Genomic DNA, 15,769 nt, shown 5'->3' with positions numbered 1-15,769 from the left:
GGCCGCAGCAACTTGTACATGCCAAGCAATGTGGTTGAAGAATATTTTGGGAGAAATAGGTGTTTCAAATGAAGGTCCAATTACCATCTACGTTGACAACAAATCCGCTATATCACTTGCCAAGAATCCGGTGTCGCACAACCGAAGCAAGCACATCGATACGAAGTATCATTTTATCCGAGAGCAAGTGAAAAACAAAAACGTGGAGTTGGTCCATTGCAGGACAGAAGATCAACTGGCAGATATTTTCACAAAGCCGTTGAAAGTGGAGACATTCAACAAATTCAAAGAGAAGCTCGGTATGAAAGTTGGGTTTGAGGGGGAGTGTTAGAAATCAAACCCACTCCAAGCATAATCTAGAAGCATGAGACGTGGAGCAATTTTGTGCCATGCAAAGTGCTGAAATTTTAGCCATACAAAGTGCTCCATTATTGAGATGTTTTGTGGCTGGAAATTAAGTGGATTAATAGCCACATTTGTTGTCACTTTATCAGCCTATAAATAGAGGCTTGAACTTGTGTTGTAATAAAAAAAAATGAGAAGAAAAAGAAATAAGAGAAGCAACGTGAGTGAGAGTGAGAAGGTTAGCAAACCTTGAGTGAGTTAAAATCTAGCAGCAGCTAGACTATCTAGTCATTGAGAAAATATTTGTAATCTTCGTATTGTAATATATTGAGTGTGTAATAACAAGTAAATTTTCGGCCCATCACGTTTCCAACAAGACATACTATGGAGAAAGATCAAACATATTACAACATGATTCAGCATTATACAATGAAATGTTGAACATTTACTGGTTCCTACACACTCGGTAAATGGCAGCGTATATTCATGCCGTCGACGGCGAAGCCAACGAAAGATTTAACAGAAAACCGACCGTTATCCCGATCAATCCCACTAATGACGCGAACACAAAAGAGAAACTGGAGCCATTGCTACGTTTTCTTTGCCTCTTCAGAAAATCCTGTCGAGGGAAACAATATCGTTTACGTACTGAATTGGCAAAGCCGTAAGCCCATAATTGTGTTTGTCTGAGTGTGCACGTCTACTTTCGAGCTTATAATCGAGAGCTGAAACAAAAAAATCAGAAGACATACCAGCTCTTGTTGCAGTTGCACCGTTTGGCGAACCGCTGTGTCTCTTTCGTCCTTAAGGTGTTGTATGGCCTAATGCATAAAAAAGTAGCATTTCACGGGGAAGACATATAAAACAAGATCCTTAATTTGACAACAAGCATTCCATACAAACGAGCAAATCGCCAAATAAACTCACCGTGGTCGAATCAGGGCTTTGTGATGTGAAGCTGTTAAATCCACCATCGTCCGAATTCGTTTCGTAGATCACTTTAAGCTTGCACTCTTGTATCTCCCTAGTACCGTCCTTATTGAACTGGATGTAAAGAAATAGATCACATTCCAAAAAACCAGAGTCGTTTTAAAACAACTTCGTAAATGAAAACTCGAGTTCTTACAGTATCTGCCGGTAAATCGTCCGTGTTGGTGTTTCTAGGCACGATAGTACTTTGCAGCAAAAATTTGTCCTTGCATTGCATATTGGGAGGATACTCCTGTTTTGGTTGGAGAGTGACTGATATATGTCAATAAAATCAGTATCATACATAAACAGAGTAAAAAAAAACAAGACGGTTTTCGGGATCAAAAAAAATATACCTCTAATAACACAGGAGTCATGAGGCAATAGGATACCGGTGTTCGGTCGAACAAAGTACTTCTTAGGTGAAGTCGTTTTAACCTAACATTGATAACAAGTTGGGAACACATTAAAATAGAAAAGAGAGACTAAACATACACATGCAACAACGATGGAATCGGGTATGTACCTTAAACGCCACGTGATGTTCTGTGTTGTTGGTAACTTGAAGATTACAAAAACTCGGTTTGTCGAGCTCAACTGAAAACATGAATCACATGAGCAAAAGTCACGACATGTTAACCTTACATTTGCCTGTTTAGGCACTCGAGACGTTTTCACTCTATGAATTCATTAAAGCTCTTGATCGGGAACAATACTGGACTTGTTGAGGGTCCAGCTCTCAACAGTTTACTTATTATACAAGTTAGCATATATAAAACATTACCAATGATTGCCAATTACAGTTCAAGGGACCCTAATTAAGTAAATAATCCAAATCATAAGCAAAAGCAATAAACAAGTCAAATTCAACATTTGAAACCATTTTTTCTGATAAAACCACCATAGAGGCCCTGTATTAAGAATAAAATTACATTTTGCCCCTTTTACTTAACAAATGAGCAATAAGATCCTATACGTTAAATCAGGGAGCAAATTGGTTCTCTCTGTTAAAATTTCATCTATTTGTATTGTTAAAAACTGGCGTGGCTAACAAAATAACTAGACAGTGACACATGGTGTGACATGTGTGCCTCATGCTGATGTACAAGAACTAGCTTTTAAGAGTAAAAGGGATGAATTTTTTAACACAATTATGAGTTTGCTCTTTGATCTAATAATATACATGGATTAATTTGTCTATTTTTTGAGAAACTAAATGCAATTCAACTCCTAGTAAAAAAGTCTCCATGTTACTTTTACCTTCCCCGTAGTTCATCACATAATCATAGCATTTAATCAATGAACCATACATACATGCATATATACATACATGCATACATACATACATCTCCATTGTTTCCTTCCCAATCAAAACCTGAAATTCAACACAAACCAATCTTTTGCACCCATATTTTTTTTCCTTCCCCTGATTCATCACATAACCGTAGCATTGAATCATGAACTTTCACATACATACATACATTTCCATTGCTTCAATCAAAACCTGAAATTCAACACCACAACCGATCCTTTACACCCATATTTTTTCCCTTCCCCTAGTTCATCATATAACAATAGAACTGAATCATGGAACTTTGAACTTTCCAATGCATGTTTACATAGGCACATAGATACATACATCATGCATGCATGCATGCATGCAAGTTTAAACATAGATGAAGTGGGACTTACAAATGAACTTGAGATCATTGGGTTGAACAGAGATCAACTGATTAACATCACCACCAGCAGTCATGACTGGATCCCACCACCACCACTAGATCTTTTACCCTTTTAGGAAAAAATTTCAATCAAAACAACCCACAAACAAAAACCCAAAACCAAAAAAAAAAAATTCAACGAACAGAACCCTGAAAACCCTTTAAAAAAAACCAACTCTTCAACACAGTTACTACTTTAAAAAAAAAAAGAAACTTTGAGAGAGAAATAATTTGCCAATTTGGTTAATATCAATCACCCAAAGTAGGGCGAATGAGGAACCAACAAGTGGAGCAAACGGCAACTGGGTCGGTCGGAATCGCCTCCAAAGTCGGAGGTTTCTCCGAACAAGAATTAATGAAGAGAATAAAAATGAAAATGGTGGAAGGTAGTTTGGAGATTTTGTGCGCCGTCTGTTGTTGCCCAGGGGATGGTATGAGTAAATAAAATGTCGACACGTGTTTATTTAATGTGGCGTGGAGCCTGGTTCTTGTGCAACAGCCTGTGAGTGGGACCGATTGACGTGGCACTAATTAAAAAGAAACCTCTTACCTGCCACTTTAATGTGGAAAAAAAAATCCACTATTGGAAGGCATAGGGAAAATCCAATGGGGGCAGCCGTGTGGGCCTTGCCCTCCTTATTATTCAAATGGTTAAATTTCATTTTAGTCCTTCAAAAAATTATAATTTAATTCAAGTTTTTCTAATACAAAAGTTATACTTTTGCCCAATATTCTTTTTATTTTATTCCACCCTTTCTAATCCAAAATTCAAGCTTCACCCCTATTGGAATGGATTTTTTTCTAAAAAATCCATGTCCATATTTAACTAAAACAATAGATGATGTTAATTATTTGGACTAACAAGGATCAAAATCATAAATTGACATTTATTATTTTTAAAATTAAAAATAAAACAATTTTTTTAAACATAATTGTTCATTAATATATTGTTTTAATATAAACAACATCATTAGCTCATTACAATCGATGAAAACTATGATAGATTGGTAATATCAACATGAATTCATGAAATGGCAAAAGTACAAATGACTTTTTTTTTAAAAATAGAATAAAATAAAATTTCTTTTGTATTAAAAAGAATTAATTATCCCTCAATTATGACTCCATGAGACATGATAAAAATGGGGACATGGCGTAACATCCTTATAACACTCCCACCACCCACCTATAATACCAATTATAAAATAAAAAATATTAGTAAAAAAAAGTGTAAATTAGTCCCAATAATTTAGAGAAAAAATTGAACTAATTCTTCTATCATTTTCACTGTTAAAAACTGGTCCCTATACGTTAGCATGAGGTACACGTGATACGCCACGTATAATTGTTTGATTATTCTACTAGTCACGCCAGTTTTAAACAATAGAAATGGATGGAATTCTTAATAGAAAGGACTAGTTTACTCTTTCATCTAATTAGTTTACCCATTTTAAGTGAAAGGAGCAAAATGTAATCTAATTCCTAATAAAGAGTATAGGCTAAAGCAATAATAATTGAATATTAGCTTGCCACCATTGGTTGCTTGTGCTAACAATCATATGGAGGCTTAAAGCAGCATTTTTCCACTTTCTTGTAGAAGAAATCTTTCGAGGATCTTTTTAAGCTTTAACAATTGAAAGATTCCCATATTAGCTTAAGGAAAAATAAAAAACCTTTTAAAGTTTTTTTAATTAATCACCATCCTATATCTGATAATTGCAATAAAATTCGATTAAATTTAAAGTTAAATCAAATTAAATTTTTAAACGAAAATAAAATTCTTTTAATACTGTATTTTTTATTCACAAGATTCGAACTTAAAATGGACATAACCTTTTAAGGCACAGAAACATGTCTTTAAGAAGGCCTTGTTTCTTTGTACTTTGTTCAAGTTCCTCAGATGGATTATTTTTTAACTTCGGCCAGCCTAAGGTACTTAAAGAACAAGAAATGGGAAAGCTTCAAAAGAAAGGTCATATTATGGCTACCTCCTTATATTTAATTTTGTTGTGTTGGAGCTGTTATGGTAATAGTTACAATTGTACCTGTAATTGTTCGGTATCTATAACTTATTATATTTAGTGTTGACTCATTTATAAAAATCGGTCTAATGAACTAACAAATAATTGAAGATTAGATCGATTTAAATAATGTAAATTAGATCCTCGTTTTGTGGAGATTAGAATGTTTTGAAGGAATATTTATCCTAAACTTTATTAAGATAATTGTAGCCCCTTTTATTAGCATATTTATAACCTTGTTTTCAAGGCTATTTTGATGGGTTTATGATTGTAATTGATCTGTATAGTAACAAGTCAAAAATACTTATATATATGGGACTCGTTGACCCTCCAGGCAAAGCTCCCCAGACACAGGTAAGGCTTTCAAAACCAATCAATGGTCTAACTGTTTCGGTCCTTGATTAAATTATTAAAAGCAGGTCGATTCGTCGATTCAACCAATTTGATCCAACCTTATTTCGGATCGATACTCTAATTGATTCTTGCTCCAACCAATCTGCCCTGTCCATCTGATCCGATTCTGAAATCAATAGACGTAGGAACTGCATAACATTTTTATTTTAACCCACATGAAATTTTGCCATGGGATCAATAGCAATATTTGAAGGCTAAAGTAGCAGATTGAAATGAATTAAGCAAAGCATTGAATATTTGAATTCAGTTGTTTTTTTCCCAAACCAAAACAACAAATTTTACAACAAAAGGGGAAAAAAGGGGGCGGGGGCGGATCATAGAAATTAAAGCTCTTACAACATGTATGCAACTAAGAAACTGGCCTTGGAATTTTTGGGGAAGAAGAACCCGAGCGATGATGGCATCGGCAGTGTCTTTCATTTGAAAGTCGACAACCTTGGAAGCTTATCTCTTAGATAATACAGCCTCGCCCTCCGGACTTTCCGGTGTTTGACTACTTTAATTTCCTTTATGTTCGGCGAGTAACTACGATAACAAATTAACAAAATCGATAGAACATAGTTCGAAAACAAAGATTCCACATGTTCTAAAACATAAAAGGTCAATCAACCAAGATAAATCATCGAGATGACATGTTAGTTAATCAGTTAGTTAATTAGGTGTAAGAATTGAACCAGTAGTATGCTCGAACTAAACAAAGGAAATGGTCTTACGGTTATTGTTGCGATTATGCATAGTGATATGAAAGAAATACTTACACAGGGAATACAATCTCAACTCCAACGCCAGCAATGATTCTCCGAATTCGAATGGTGGTGTGGATACCGGCATTTTGTTTTGATATGACTATACCTTTGTACACGGAAAGCCTACGTCTGTTTTCTGGAACTTCCTATAAATCGACCAAACAAAGGAAAAACATAAGACTAACAATAAAAAAGGAATTCGGTATGAATAACGAGAAACTTGAATTTACCAATTTGATCTCTACGATATCACCGGTCCTAAGGTCCGGAGTTGGCCTTTCCTTATCTGATGCTTCAATTGCTCTTTTATTCAATATCTACTCACAAAAACAAGCAATTATGTTTATCAAATTAAACAGACAATTAAAATGCTCAAAGAGATGCTAAAAAACCAGTTTAACAAAGTTAGCTCTTTCATGAAATGACTCAACCGTTTAATAACAAATGGGTGAAAAGGTCCTCTCTTTAGTAAATTATTCAACTTCCTCAATTCCCAAACCAACTCAAAAAGAAAAAACCAAAACGCAATGCCAAAATTTTAATTTTCTTTTTGTCAAGTCTCAACAAGTCCGATATTATCCCTTGTTTGGGTTTTGTCTCTCTACTCTGGCAAGAACCTTAACAGGTTCACAAAGTGACAGACACTCGGAGTGCCTGAACAGACAAAAACATACACAAATTGAGGAGTTCCTAGGAGCATGATACAAATTGAGCTAACCTCGACTCCACCAAAAGACCGAGTTCATAGGCCAAGGGGTACATCAACCAATTGGATGAAAGGTCCTCTCTTTAGTAAAGTTAAGCTCTCTCATCAAATGGCTCAACCATCTAATAGCAATTGGGTGAAAAGGTCCTCTCTTTAGTAAATTATTCAACTTCCTCGACTCCCATGGGTTAGACCCTCAACAAGTTTGGTATTATCCCTTGCCGGGGTTTTGTCTCTCTACTCTACCGAAAGCCTTAGCAGGTTCATAGAGTGAGAGCAACTCGGAGTGCCTGAGCAGACAGAAACATGTGCAAATTGAAGAATTCACGGGAGCATGTTACAACTTGAGCTAACCTCGACTCTACCAAAAGCCCGAGTTCACAAGCCGAGGGGTACATCAGGTGAAAGATCCTATCTTTAGTAAAGTTAAGCTCTTTCATCAAATGACTCAACCATCTAATAACAATTGGGTGAAAGGTCCTCTCTTTAATAAAGTCAAGCTCTGTCATCAAATGACTCAACCATCTAATAAAAATTGGGTGAAAAGGTACTCTATTTAGTAAATTATTCAACTTCCTCAATTCCCAAACTCAACAAGTCTGATATTATCACATGTTGGGGTTTTGTCTCTCTATCTACTGAAAGCCTTAGCAGGTTTGCAAAGTGAGAACGATTCAAAGTACCTACACAAGCAAAAACATACGCAAATTGAAGAGTTTGCGCAAGGTCTAACACGATTCATTCATGGCCTATGGCTTATTAGTCATTGATGGGAGCATGTTACAACTTGAGCTAACCTCCCCGAGTTCATATCAACAGTTCTCAATTCCTATATAAGTGAGTAAATAAATAACATTACCAACATAAAGAAGTAAAAGATTTAATCAAATTACCCCCATAATATCACCAAGCTTAATCCTTGGTTTTCTAGGCTCCTTGGGTTTCTCTTCTTCAGCCTCATCTTCTCCTTCACCTTCACCTTCACCTTCAACTTCAGCTTCAGCTTTCGTTTCGGGTTCTTCAACACCATTTTCATTTCTTTCAGCTTCAGCTTCACCTTCACCTTCAGGGTTAGATTCTGCCCTCACAACGAAACCCCTTCGAGCAAAACAACTGAAACTCGACCCAACAGGGAATTTTGAATGAAACCCAGAAACCGAAACCTTGGAAGTAGCTAATGGAGAAGGGCCACGAGACAGAAATGCAGAGAACCCACGATTCTTCACTGGGTTAAATGGCTGTACTTGGTTTCTTGGAATCATATGCAGTGCCTATATCAGTATAAATCGAAATTGAATGTAATTATGTAAAAATAAGGTAGTAATGGGGAAAAAAAACAAGATTGGGGGGGGGGCTAAGGGTGTTACCTGAGGAAGAACTTGGGAGGCCATGGTGTATAACTACGGACTCTTCTCGGTTGCGAGAGACAGACACACCGTATGCCTTATCTGTTTTTTCGAGAGTGACTGGGTTGGAACATTACACTTTAGATAGAGTTCTGTAACCGATCAGGTCGGGTTGACCCGGGTTGATTTTCTAAGTTGCTATATCCAACTTTTTTTTAATGAATAATATAAGAAAAATAATAATCTTTTTCTTTCAAAACAAGGAAAAAGAAATTTTTTATCAAAAAGAAACAAAGAAAAATTAGCGTTCTTTTTCCTTTCTTTAATTTGATAAGGAAAAAAAATATTTGATTAGAATATATTATAGGTCCCTCTACTTTTTGTAATTTTAAAATTTAGTCTTTATATTTTTATTTTTAAAAATTTAGTTTATTTACCTTTCATATTTTAAAATTTAATTCTAACTATTAAATTTAGTTTGTTAAATTTAAATTAATTATAATATTTTTTAATTATAATTGTCTAATAGTAAACACAATAGCATTAGAGTTATAAGCAACTCATAGCATACGTTGGTAAGATTGCATAATGGATTTTAGAAAAAAAAATTCTACTCATACAATTAATTATGGATACTCTTCTTAATAATCAACGAAAAACCCATGAAATGGATTTACTCATGATCAACGAAAAACCCAAAAATTAATTTAAATTTGTCTCCTCTCGAACCCCTGAAATGGATAAAATATGCTCCTTCTGCCTACTAAATGTATTTGACCCAAGCTATGTTCATAAATTTATAACACTCGCCTTTTCTACTTTTTAAAAAAAGAAAAGAATAGATGATTAACTCTAGGCCTATTTCGACTAGCTCTAACCCCTCGGATTGAGCCATCTATTTAGGCACTATGAAGTATAGTTGAGAGTTTTACCGTACAAATCAAGAATATGTAGTGATAAAAGGTCTATTTGTCGAAGCTCACTCTCAAGCTAGGAAAAGATAATAATGATCACATTTCTTCAAACAACATAGGAGACGAGGTGATGCATCTCATGAGAGTATCCGAAGGTCAGTTGACTTTTTTTAGGTAGATATACACCCAGATATATTGCATATTGCAAATGGATTAAGTGACTACTGTAGATGAAAATAGAGATGGGCACCAAAACTTGTTTATTCAGTTCAACAATGTATGCAAAACCTTGCCTAGAGAGACAACCTATTATACTTCAACAAGTACAAGATATGATTCGAGTCTTACTCACTCACGAAGTAGCAACCTCACACCCATACTCTAAACTAGATCACTCTCCTTTAAGACATTCCCTTTGAAAGCTTAGGTGTAAACCAAATGACTCACTTGTGTTTACTTACAATTTGTGCACTCAAAATAATAGTTCCTATTTGAACAATAAAAGTGTTTTGTTACTCTACATGCTAATCTAATACAAGTCATTTAGCTTGGTAAGTTACAACCAATTACAACCACATTTTCCATAAATAGCCATATAAGGGAGTCTTCAATAATTTTCATGATGGCTAAGTTTGAGATCTCCTTGATAGTTAAAAGTCAATAAAATCTGATCTTATAAACAAAAAACATATTTGGTTTACTGGAATGTAATATGTATTCGATGAAAATGAAATAGAGATGTATAGGTATTACGTAGTTCAGCTAGTTAAACTTGGGATGTAATAAATAAGGAGCAATATTACATTGTTTGGTTGGTAAAAATATTGATACAAATACTTGAGGAATATGTTTAAGATGACAAATTTACCCTCAAATTTTATTAATAGCATTTTAATTATATTATTCATTACATATTATAAAAATTAAATAAATAATATTTCATAATAAATAAAAAATATTTTAAAATAAAAGATTTTGAGAACATAAGATTAGAGGAGATAGAAAATAAGAAAAAAGAAATGTGGATGCCTTTGTTGAGTAAAACATGAATTTTGTTGTTGTTGTTGTATTCTTGGAAGTGCAGAATTGTTGTCACGTGGCATCACGCATTCCATAATGATGGTTAGCTAGCAAGTCCAACACATTAGTATCACCTTACATGGGGCCCATCTATAAATACCTCTAAGAACGATAAGGAGAGGATCGACTTTTTAAAAAAATCAAGCCTATACTCTGTTAACTTACCTCCAACTCTCAACCTTAGTACTCTCCCCGTCTCTTATAGCCTTTGGTTCTCTGCCTTGACTGAATGAATCGGTCTCCATGACAACCACCACTCTCTTTTATATACATTGTCTTTATCGTATCACATTATCATCAAATTGTAATCAATTGTTATAGAAAATAGCATTACCAATAACCAAACCTCTAAATGAAGGGGTCACGTGGAATATGACATCAATGGCAACATTGCCATGCATATAAACCAAACATGCTGTCAAACTCTTAGGATGATATTTAAGTTATTTCCTATTTAAATACTCCTAAATTTTTAAAAAAAAAATTCTTGTCTTTTCACTATTAAAACTAGAAAGTTAGGTTGTTGTTGGAAACATTAAGTTTTTTTTTTATTTAGTTTTTAAATTACCTTAATTGTTATTGATTCTAGTTTCGATTTAAAAAATGTATTTTTCATATTCGTTTTATAGCTTATGAGCACTAATTCATTTGGAGAGTTTTAACTGCCCCTCTTAACAATGTCACTCATCTTTAAGATTCAAATCCAAATTCTCCTCTTAAGAGTGCACTCAACAATTATTAGTATTGACCACAAAACATTTTAATGCAAAGTGCTTAAGGGTTAATTTGACATTGTGGTCAAAAATTATGGTAAAAAGTTAAAATATTCATTTTAGACATAATGTTAGAAAGTAAAAAAATAAAATAATTTAAATAATTTGATAGTATTATACATAAAATATACATTTTAAATATAATAATAAATACTATTTAAATCATTTCATGTAGTACACTCGTGGTCTTTCTCATTTAGATTCTTGTGAAATAACTCAGCAGTCAAAACTTTTGGTTGTGTGGGACAAAATCATGAATACGCACACACACTGTGGACATAATTGGTCCCTCCCTGGCCCTTCATTTTCTGGTTGGCTTGGTGTGTTCCTAATTTGCTTTAATGCCCCACCATATTTAACTATATGCCATTATCACCCCCACTTAAAAGTAAATAAAAATGACAATGGAGTGAGATGGGTCGAGATCTTACTTTATTCATTTTCGTCCCATATTTGTATGAGTCGTTAAAAAAATCATGGTTATATTTGTTTCGCACTATTTCACTTGTTTTTTTATTAATGTATTTATATTTTATTCATGATACATAACTTTTTACAATAGATAATATAAATAAGCTAATTATTCTATACATTGTCATCAGAATAAATAAAAAAAAATCTACAAACGAATTTAGGATGTTGTCATATGTCTTTATAAAATCAGAATGAAAAAAATAAAAAAAATACGATTCAATCAATCTATATTAGTTTTTGGATCAATTAATTTAATATTTTTTTTTCTAAATTAATACCTTGCATGCTTGACTTAGGGTGGATTTGGATGGACAATTGGGTGCGGTGTGGTGCGTTTAGCTTACTTTTTATCTCACGCTACAGTATCTAATCTCACCGCCACCGCTGTTTTTACACTAACCGCAGGCAAACGCACTGTCCATCCAAACTCACCCTTAATCGATTCGGCTAACCGATTTGGTACAGTGGAAGCCACCATTTCTCAACTATTCATTGTGGAGGTGTTTGTGATGAAGTAGTCCCCTATTGCACAATAGTTTTAGAAAGTGTAGATGCTTTCCGTGATTGGTTTTAAGCATCCAAGCTTTAAATGGAAGACACTTGTATCTTACAAGGCTTTTCTATTTTAAAAACTAAAAATAAAAACCAAGCAAATATTCTCATGTCAAATTAAATTCCAACTTTAAGTTCACAATTTCATTATAAATTATACTCTATAAAAGTAAAACCCACTTGATGGCTTCCACATCTTGGAATAAACAATTTCACTATCAGCTCTCCATGTTTTTAGAATATAATATTTCATTGAATAGATTAGGTTTCGGTCTAATTAATTTGATAAGTTTAAATAAAAGATTCGGATCAATCGGTCAATACCGATTTAATCTCATTTTTCGAACTTATATCTTGATTGTTCTCAATTTAACTAGTCTGATTGATCGATTCGATCTGATTCAAAGATCATTAATCTCAGCTATACTTATAAAATTGAAGTTTTAGAATTTTGAGTATCAAATTTCGAATCTCACAATATGAAAAAATATGTAGAGTTAATTAATTAGTTAATTTGAGTTTAATTAGCTTTTGCGTTAAATTATCATTTCACTTCTTATGATTATCAATTCTGATTGATATGGTAGATATAATAAGTTGTAATTCTAAAAAAAAATAATCTTATTTATTGAGAAAAAAATTAACAAAAAAATTAAAAGGAAAATAATTCTCTTCCATCTTTTATCTTAAGTAGCGGTGATCTCCATTCGGTTCGGTTAGATTTTTTGAACCATCTATCAAAATTCAGTTCAATTTGGTTTTCAATTTTTTTATATTAATTTTTTGTTTTAAATTTTTAGACTTAATTGGCAAAAAAGAGTTTGGTTTTATAGATTTTCAATATTATTTGGTTGAATATAAAAAAAAACATAAATATTTTAAAAACAATAAATTTTCAAGTAAATAAAAATAATCAATAACTTTTACTTTAAAAAGTATTTTTATATAGAATTTTTAACTTATTTCACAATTTTAATAAAAAATATTTAGTTTTATATATAAAAATAATATTGATTATAATTTAAATAAAAATAAAATTTAATTTAATTTTGGATAATCATAATTTTTTAGTTACATTCTATAAATTATCTACACATCTCGATTTGAATTGATTTTAGACTTTTCGATTATGTTTTAATTTATTTTCATCATTAACTTTCTTTTAAATTTATATTTAAAATTTTTTAAATTTTTTTATAATCAAGGTATATATTTTTAAATTTTTTAATATTTAGTGAAAATTTTATAATTTAAACAATTCATATTTTTCGAAAATAATTTAAGTTAAAATTGGATAAAATAAAAAAATAAATAAAATATGCAACAAATTAGATGCCTGGGCTCACCGCAAGTGCACCTCCACCAACACCACCCAAAAAACAAAAATTCCTTTAGGACACGTAGCAGCTAATGTATCCAGTAGCATGAAATGTCCGTATACTTCATCTCTTTCAAAACGATTCTTCAATGGCCTCTATATATCAAACCTCTTCGCTATCTCTTCCAATATATTATTCCTCACTCCAAATTTTCATTATCATAGCTCTCTCATCCAATGGCTCAATTTCACTTTACATTTGCTTTAACTTTAATGATTGCTTTAATATCAAATTCAGCATCTCAGATCCCATCGGCATCACCCACAATGCCACCGTCAAGCGGCGGAGCTCCACCACCCACCACCACTATGACACCAGCTATGACTCCAACTTCTTCACCCTCCCCCACCGTGGTTCCAACTACCCCAAGCCCATCAATGGCACCAACCCCATCAATGAGCTCATCACCTCCTTCACCAATGGCTCCTACACCAACCCCATCAATGAGTTCAGCACCGCCACCAATGGGTCCTTCTCCGTCTGGTCCCTCCGCCGACAACGCGCCGGCTATGACTCCGGTTAAGTCCACACCAAGCTTTGCTGTTTCTACACGAGGATATACCATGTCTTTGTTTGGTTTGCTTGGAGCTGTGGCACTCTTTGTTTAGGTCACATCAATGTTCTCTATAAATTTTAAATCTTTAGATTACGCTATTTATTTTGTGTATTAATTTTTTTTAGTGTCCAATTTTCTCTCTCTAGTGGTTCATTATTAGTTTTTTTTAGATTTAAATTGGATTTTCAGCTCTTTGGTAGCATTTTGACTTGCATGATTGAATAAAGAGAGAGTTTATGATTCTTGTTTTTGTTCGTACTCTAATAATTAGTGTTAATTATTTCTTAATGTTTTTTTTAATATCCATCCCTTTTACTATATATTATCAAATGAGAAATATGTTTAAGTAGTTTTAGATTGATGTCTTTTTTACAATTAATAATAACGAAGTAAATTGAGTTAAATTTATAATTTCATTGAAAATTCATCAATAGTATACCAAATATGACATATTTGGTTAACGAAGCTTGAGGTCATGGGATCTTTAACATTATTAATTGTGAATTCTATTGAAACTATTATAATTTTTAAAAAAGAACCCTTATTACCTTTCGGGTTTTTGTTCAATTGAAGCTACAATATCTTAGAAAAAAAATGGTCTTTGCTAAAAATGAGAATAGAATGAGGTAGATAGAAGAGATGAAAAAATGAGATCAATTGATTGCTAAAAGGAAGAGGAGCATGGGGGGTAGATAGAGAAAAGAATTGAACAATGGGTGCATGAAAATTGGGTGGGAAAAAAGGTTAGGTGATCTTGTGTGAATGACTATGATAGATGAATATTAGTTCAACTTTTTGTGAAAGAAAGGGGCTAAAGTTGCCTTTTGGGGTCCCTCTTTTGAATTGTGGGAGGTAATTGGTTAAAAAAAGAGTACTAAAGGTGAAGGTCCTGTTTCTTAGTGGGTGCAAAAGCATATGATGGGAGAACATAAAAGCAATAGATATGAATGCATGAAATTTTTATACGAAAAATGAAATGAAATGTACGATTTGTTGTATAGTGTGGGCCTAAAAACTCAAATTATAACCAATTTTTGGGCGTGAAAGTGATGGGTCACGTGGAATGCTTTCCCCCACCAACAAATTACATAATTATAGGGTTTAAAAAAAATTCGTAAACTCAAACGGTAAATTAAACTAAATTTCTATTTTTATGATATAACAATAAATATTTTATATTTAAAGCAGTGAAAATAATTAAAAATAGAAATAATTATGAAAATGATACTTTGAAATTTTGTGATATAATATTTAAAAATCATAAAAATTAATATGAAAAAATCAAGAACCAAATCGAGCCGAACTGAACCGAATTGTGATATATGATTCAAAAAATTTGACCGAATCAAACTGATATCACCCCTACGTAGTTATATCTCACCAAATCTTTGTAGGCAAAAATACCACGAAAGTCCCTATACTAGGAGTCAGATTGCATCTTGTCTCTCTACTAAAAAAATGGAGAAATTAGCCAATGTACCTTAGATAAAAAAGCAAACTTCTCATTCTATTGAAATTTTCATCCATTTCTGCTATTAAAAATTGGTATTTATACATTAGCATTAGGTACACGTTACATGTATTTGATTATTCCAGCAACCATGCCAGTTTTTAACGATACAAATGTATGAAAATTTTAATAGAAACAACTAATTTGCTTTTTAATTTAACATATAAAAACTATTTTACTCATTTTTTAAGTAAAAGTGACAAAATACAATTTGAATTTTAATACAAGTATTTTGATGATAGAAGCTAAAAATCTTGAAAGGA

The 15,769-nt window shown here is 32.8% G+C and overlaps 2 protein-coding genes across 3 annotated transcripts; both read right to left on the bottom strand.

The window, feature by feature from the left end:
- Positions 1-636: 636 nt before the first annotated feature.
- LOC107932370 (vesicle-associated protein 2-1) lies at positions 637-3,449 on the bottom strand. 2 transcript variants are annotated; one of them, XM_016864338.2, is made up of 7 exons: positions 3,007-3,449; positions 1,841-1,911; positions 1,671-1,752; positions 1,472-1,587; positions 1,273-1,389; positions 1,098-1,166; positions 637-964 (listed from the first exon to the last, which is right to left on the bottom strand). In XM_016864338.2, exons 1-7 carry the CDS (start codon positions 3,068-3,070, stop codon positions 830-832), a joined length of 654 nt encoding a protein of 217 aa, XP_016719827.1. In that variant the 5' UTR covers positions 3,071-3,449; the 3' UTR covers positions 637-829. The 2 variants fall into 2 exon arrangements, with proteins under 2 accessions (XP_016719827.1, XP_016719828.1); XM_016864339.2 differs by having other exon boundaries at positions 644-964; positions 1,472-1,567.
- A 2,228-nt stretch (positions 3,450-5,677) lies between these two features.
- Positions 5,678-8,600, bottom strand: LOC107933679 (50S ribosomal protein L19-1, chloroplastic). Its single transcript, XM_016865955.2, has 5 exons — positions 8,290-8,600; positions 7,816-8,193; positions 6,447-6,533; positions 6,229-6,362; positions 5,678-5,995 (listed from the first exon to the last, which is right to left on the bottom strand). The coding sequence occupies exons 1-5, from the start codon at positions 8,311-8,313 to the stop codon at positions 5,887-5,889; spliced, it is 732 nt and encodes a 243-aa protein (XP_016721444.1). The 5' UTR covers positions 8,314-8,600; the 3' UTR covers positions 5,678-5,886.
- Positions 8,601-15,769: the final 7,169 nt, after the last annotated feature.

This window comes from Gossypium hirsutum, chromosome D03 (assembly GCF_007990345.1).
Source record: "Gossypium hirsutum isolate 1008001.06 chromosome D03, Gossypium_hirsutum_v2.1, whole genome shotgun sequence".
NCBI classification, from domain to species: Eukaryota; Viridiplantae; Streptophyta; class Magnoliopsida; order Malvales; family Malvaceae; genus Gossypium; species Gossypium hirsutum.
This window is presented reverse-complemented; position numbering and strand designations above follow the sequence as displayed.

Coding starts and splice junctions, on each gene's coding strand:
- LOC107932370 (XM_016864338.2), bottom strand. CDS start 3,070: ATGACTGCTGGTGGTGATGTTAATCAGTTGATCTCTGTTCAACCCAAT. Junction 1,912..3,006: donor CAATGATCTCAAGTTCATTT/GTAAGTCCCACT, acceptor TCATGTTTTCAG/TTGAGCTCGACAAACCGAGT. Junction 1,753..1,840: donor AACATCACGTGGCGTTTAAG/GTACATACCCGA, acceptor TATCAATGTTAG/GTTAAAACGACTTCACCTAA.
- LOC107933679 (XM_016865955.2), bottom strand. CDS start 8,313: ATGGCCTCCCAAGTTCTTCCTCAG. Junction 6,534..7,815: donor AGCTTGGTGATATTATGGGG/GTAATTTGATTA, acceptor TTTTGTGAGTAG/ATATTGAATAAAAGAGCAAT. Junction 6,363..6,446: donor ATATCGTAGAGATCAAATTG/GTAAATTCAAGT, acceptor GTCGATTTATAG/GAAGTTCCAGAAAACAGACG.